General features: G+C 51.7%; 1 protein-coding gene across 1 annotated transcript in view; it reads left to right on the top strand.

Annotated features, from left to right (window-relative positions):
- The window catches only part of ITIH6 (inter-alpha-trypsin inhibitor heavy chain family member 6), a 46,511-nt gene continuing 41,526 nt past the window's right edge, over positions 688 to 5,672 (top strand). Inside the window, 4 exon segments of the mRNA XM_021079839.1 lie at positions 688 to 724; positions 1,019 to 1,182; positions 2,371 to 2,376; positions 5,071 to 5,187. Coding sequence (XP_020935498.1) covers positions 688 to 724; positions 1,019 to 1,182; positions 2,371 to 2,376; positions 5,071 to 5,187 — 324 coding nt within the window.

Below are 5,672 nucleotides of genomic sequence, written 5' to 3'. Positions count from 1 at the left end.
TAGAGATGAGGACACTGAGGCTTGGCGAGTGTGAATAACTTGTCCAGGGGCCCCAGGCAGCAGTAGGGACCTGGACCACAGGCAGCATCTGAGTCCTTGGAGCCTGCACTCTTCAACCCTAAGCTATAAATGGCAGCTCCCTCCCCCTTGCTCCTTAAAGGTTAAATCAGAGGTAGAGCCAATCCTGTGGGGATAAAACAGAACAAGACCTCTGAAAGGAAGGAAGCCAAGGGAATGTATGTAAGCAGGCGCCTCAGAGAGTATAGGGGCTCAGTTTGCCCCTGGCTTCCTGACAGATGTTAGCAGAAGAGGGGGCGGGGAGCAGAATTCCCTAGTTTCCATTTTCTGGAAAAAGGAGGCACAGAGGCATGTCTAAATGGACATTTGTCTTGGACTGAAATTCCAGAGGAGTTGAACTTGTGGCCAGCTCAGCAACATCCGGGACCAGAAATTCATCTGTGATTTCACGAGGCGCTAAAAGGCTTATTCACACACGTGATTCTGAAAGTCAGAAGCAGAGGGGGAAGAAAGCACATGAACTTCTATCCCAGAAGGGAACCTTGCTCGACTGCAATTTCCCACAGCAGTAAAGGCATGGGAGGAGATTTGGCCCTGTCCGTGTGTCTGTCTCTCTCCACAACACGCACCGCACGGCCCCTGTAGGAGAAGACCCAGGCTCCTGGGGACATGATGCTCCTCCAGAGACTGAGCTCGGGGATGGACGGCAAGTGAGCCAGGAAGAAGTTGTGAGTGAAGGCCAGGCTGCGCTGAGTGGGGGCTGGGTCTGTTGGGCTGGATTTGCTGGAAGAGGCAGAGCTAGGAGGGGGAGGAGCGGCTTATAGGACTGGAAGAGGAAGGTGGCCTTTGGGCAGGTGGAAGGGTGTTGTAGGCCAAAGGAGTAGGAGGTGGCGTGGGGATTCTTTCTCCTCCTTCCTAGATATCGCCCCTTTTCATTTCCCTTTCCATGGCATTTTGCTGGTGAGCCCGCCGTAACAACCACCCCTCCCCACCCGTGCAGGTGAGGCCGACTCGCCCCCATCCACAAGGATCGAGAGGGGAGAGACCTGTGTCTGAATTACCTTCCGCCCGACATTGCAAGAGCAGTCTGCCTTCTCCAGCTCAGGGATCAGGGCCGACTTTGTGGTCCAGTATGACGTGGTCATGGAGGACATCATTGGAGATGTGCAGCTGAGAGGACCAGGGAAACAGCAGGACCACGGGCCCTGGAGCCACGCATTTACGTATTCATTTGTGCATTCACACGTGGACTCATCGCCACCAAGCAGAAAGCCACTCTAGCCCAGTCCTGCCCTCAGTGACTCTGGGAACCCAAAAATGAGTGGGACACCACCCCTAATCTCCCTTTGCAATGTCTCGTTCTGAAGTAGCAGATATATATAAAGCCAGAGCAGTCATCAAAAGTTCTAAGTGCTATGTATAAATCTGTCACGGGGTGTATGTGGAAACTGTTGAGGAGGGTTTCGGGAGAGCCTTCGTGAAGGAGTTGGCCTTTGAGTTAGCATAGGCAAAATGAAGAGATTTACCTCCACCTGGGTTGACAGAACTAAAGGAATGGTATGAGGAGAGAAGGAATAGCATGTGCAGAAGCACAGAGGTGGGACAGAGGCCTGCTGTGTACAGGGAATAAAAGGAAGTCACCATCTCAGAATAGGAGCTGAGGGTAGCATGCCAGTTAGTGGCAGCAGGGTCTTAAACTGGTGTTCCAGGGTGTGTGTGTGTGTGTGTGAGAGAGAGGAGAGAGAGAGAGAGAGAGAGAGAGAGAGAGAGAGCGAGCACGTGTGAATTGAGGTGTTTGTCTGCTGTTCCTTCGTTACTTCTCCCACCCTTGCCTAGAGTAGAAATAACAGACCAGATGAAACTAGGTATTAAAAGTCCTATGGATTATCCTACCCACTGTGTTGCTCTCACACTTCCACCCCCGCCCCACACCAAGAGCCCATCAATTGACCTTCTGTTCCTACTTGACTATGCACACCCTTTAAAACCAGCAATGCACTCCCTGGCTGCTTAATTTGTGTCAGGCCCACCACTGGCTGATGTCAGGAACTTCTGAAGCCAATCAAACACAGAACCTATTCCCCGTCTCCAGGCAAAACAGAGAGACGATCATGACACAAGATGAGAAGTGCTTTGTTAATGACAACACAAGGTATGATGGAAACCATCGTGAGGAGTGAGGGAGGTCAGGGAAGATCCCCTGGACAAAGTAAAGGGTGACCCAGGTCTTAAAGCATTCAAAGAATCCAAGTCAGGAAAGGGCTGTCCGGAAGGCAAAGGCATTCTAGGAACTGAGGGCTGTACGATCCAAAGAAAGGAGGCTGAAATAATAATCTCAGGGCGTGTAGGGAGCTACAAGTGTATTGGAGTTCCTGAAGCATTGATTTGAGCCCCAAGAAATGGTAGGAGGTGAGGCTGAAGGGTCACGAGTGCTTGCAGGGGCTTGATAAGGACCACAAAGTTTATCTTAACATGCCCAGGGAGCCATGAGAAAGAATGAGCTCATGAGGTTTGTGTTCAGGATGTCCAGACCTAGTAGCCGCTACAAAGATGCATGGATGGGAGGGCCCTGACTGGAGCAATAAACGGAGAGAAAGAAGGTCTGAATAGGGCTTTTTTAGTTGGGATGAGGAGGACTGGTGGAACTGAGATATATCTAGCAGATCACACCAGCATGAATTTGTGCTGCTGGATGTGAGGCGTGAGGGACACAGGAGAATTCGGGGGGTGGGGGTACACTCAAGTTTGTATCTGGAGTGACCATGTGTTGTGATGGTGCCTCTAAATGACCTTTGGGAAAAAGATCATAGGCTTGTTGTTTGTGCATCATACATTGGAGGCATCTTCAACCCCACACGGGATGGTCAATGGTGAGTGGGTATGAAGTTTGAAAGGAGCAAGAGCAAGAGCATTGGACTGGAGAAAGAGTTGTGGGGTCATCAGTGCAGATTCAGGGACTGAATCCAAGCTACAGAGGTGGCTCAGGGAGAATGGATAGAGGCCAGCAGAGCAGATCCAGCATGGCAGTTCCTAAGGCAGAGCATCCCGGTCCAGGAGCTATTATCTCCTCAGCCTTTGGGTGTCCAGCCCACCAACTGCCAACAGCCCATTCAGGGCTCTAAATCCCCACCACTGCCTTCCATCATGCTCTGCAAACGTAATCATTTTCTTTTCACGCCATGACTAAAATGTATTAGGAGCCCAAGAAAGAGACTGAATCTGTGGGCCTGAGAGCTGGAGGAGAATAAAGGGAGTTCTCCCTCTCAGAATCCTGTGGGGAAAAGATTCTTCAGAGACCAGAATTGCGGTCATTTGTGAAATACATCAGGAGTGCAGCCTGAGGAAGCTCGAAGTACATCCATGGAGTTTTCAAACCAACAGGTCATTGTTGCCTTTGGGGATCAGCGCTGGGGGTGGGAGCCAGCCTTCAGGCACAGAGAGTGCTGGGGGTGGGATCCAGCCTTCAGGGCACAGAGGAGTGAACTGGAAGTGAGCAGACGATTGTAGCTGTGGAGTTCACTACCTGAGCCTGCTACTGGGAGGAAAGGAGCAGGTTTGAAGTTTGGGTGGGATTGCGGATCAATGGGGCTGTCTCAGTGGATGGAAAAGACACCACGAGTTTTATATTCCAGAGAAGACCCTACTGGGTACATTGGCTAGATTGGACGGTAGGAGTCTGGCTGGTGAGAAGGTATGGAGGCTGGGAGTGTATGGGCTCAGGGCAGGATTGTTTTGCCTTCCAGTAGAGGAAGAGGCATTATGGGTGTGTGGACCCTGAGCAAGTGTGGGGTGGGTAGCCCAAGGGACAGGGCTTGATGCCCTTAATTTTCTCATGAGGGGAAGGGGAGGCGTTTCCTGAGAATGGGGTGGCCTGGCAGCTGTGAGGTGGGAGGTGTTGCCTCTGGTTTATAGGATGTCAGGTATTGGTCCGCCAGTGAGCCTGAGACCATAGAAAGTAGGAATGTGATTTTTCCAGAATCTCTCACCTATGCTGGTATGGGAGGAACACAGGAGAACAGCTGGACTCTGCCTGTAGCTTGGCAGTTTGCAAGATGGTCGACCCAGGCCTTGGGGAACTGCCGTAGAGTGCCAGGAGAAAGTGGAGACAGAGCAGACAACCACCTGCACTTGTGACTTAATTCAAAGGCTGGGCGGAAGGGAAGAGCACGATGTGCTCCCATCTCCTTCCCTCTCTGTACCCTGCCTCACCTTCCAAGAGAGGAGGAGATAGTGTATCCAGCCTTGTGATCAGAGAATTGCCTGAAGGCTGAGAGGAGAAATAAGCTGCTTCTCCCAGGCAGAGCTGCTTCAGGCTCTTGGGCAGCACAGACCTCCGCAAGCCTATACTTCCTTGGACTGAACAGCCACTGGTCCTGGGGGGCCCAGCTCCCCCCCCTTCCCTCCACTGTCCGGCGCCCCAGGCTCTGCAGAGGGAGAGATGGAGTGGGGGACGGGTCAGCAGCCAATCACAACCCCGACAGCCCAAGGCATCTGCACCTGGCCTAACCAATCCCCTCTGAACAAAACAGCTTGCTCAGCCTCTGCTCCCTCCTCCCCTCCCTCCTCTGCCCAGCAACAGCAGAAAGGAGGTTTAAGGAGGAGAGGGAGGCCCTGCAACTCCCAGCCCCTGGCAGCACTGGAGCTGGGCCTCAGGCTCACTCTATAGAGGGAGGTTTAAAACAATACTCACAGTTCCTGGAGCCCAGGCAACACGTCCCTAGGGGCCCTCAAGACTGTGCAAGCCAGCTCTCATGGACAGGAACTCCAAATTGCAGAGATCCTGATCCTTGGAGCCTTGGGCCACAAGCCAGTCTCATTCACTCCACCCCGCTCAGGGGCAGGCCCTGGGCTGGCAGCCTGACCAGCAGAGATACAGTTCTGCTGGAGGGAGATGGACATTGAGCAAACCAATCCCACAAATGCCTATTTAATAGCAACAATGATAAGGCCCAGAAAGGAAAAGAGCAGGGCCTTATGCAGCAAAATAGGTGGAGACCTGATTTAGACTGATTGTCACTCGGTTTTTGTTGGTTTCTCTTCTTTTTTGTCCAGATTTACGACAGCTATTTTATTCATTACGTTGCACCCAGAGGCCTTCCACTGTTGGGAAAAAACGTGGTGTTTGTTATTGACGTGAGCGGCTCCATGTTTGGCACCAAGATGAAACAGGTAACGAACGAGGACCCTGGGACCTTTCCCAGCTCTGTTTTAGAAAGCTCAGAAAGCAGAGCGTGCTGGAACACTGGTTCCCTGCGACCAGACACCTGCCATCCCATCCCCTTGGACCTTCTAGCCTAGGTCTACCTTAGGGGCCTTGTACTTTACATATCAGGAGCCATGTAGAAACTGGAGGCAAGAATCTAGGAACACTGAAAATGGGACTGTGGGGTTTCTCAACCACAGACCTCAGGTCTCATAAGGGCCCAGAGTCATAGAACTTTTGGCTGCTAGAGTACTCTGGCATCACAAACCTGTGTCAAAAACAATAAAACCTGGGAGTTCCTGGTGGCCTCATGGTTAAGGGTCCAGCTTTTTCACTGCTGTGGCTCCAGTCACTGCTAATGTGGATTTGATCCCTGCCCAGGGAAACTTCTCCATGCTGCAGCACAGAAAAAGAAAAAAAAAAAAAACGGCATTAAAACTTATCTCTCTCT

Source organism: Sus scrofa, chromosome X (genome assembly GCF_000003025.6).
Source record: "Sus scrofa isolate TJ Tabasco breed Duroc chromosome X, Sscrofa11.1, whole genome shotgun sequence".
NCBI lineage: Eukaryota > Metazoa > Chordata > Mammalia > Artiodactyla > Suidae > Sus > Sus scrofa.
Note: the sequence above shows the minus strand (reverse complement) of the source record. Positions and strands in the feature narration are given on the sequence as shown.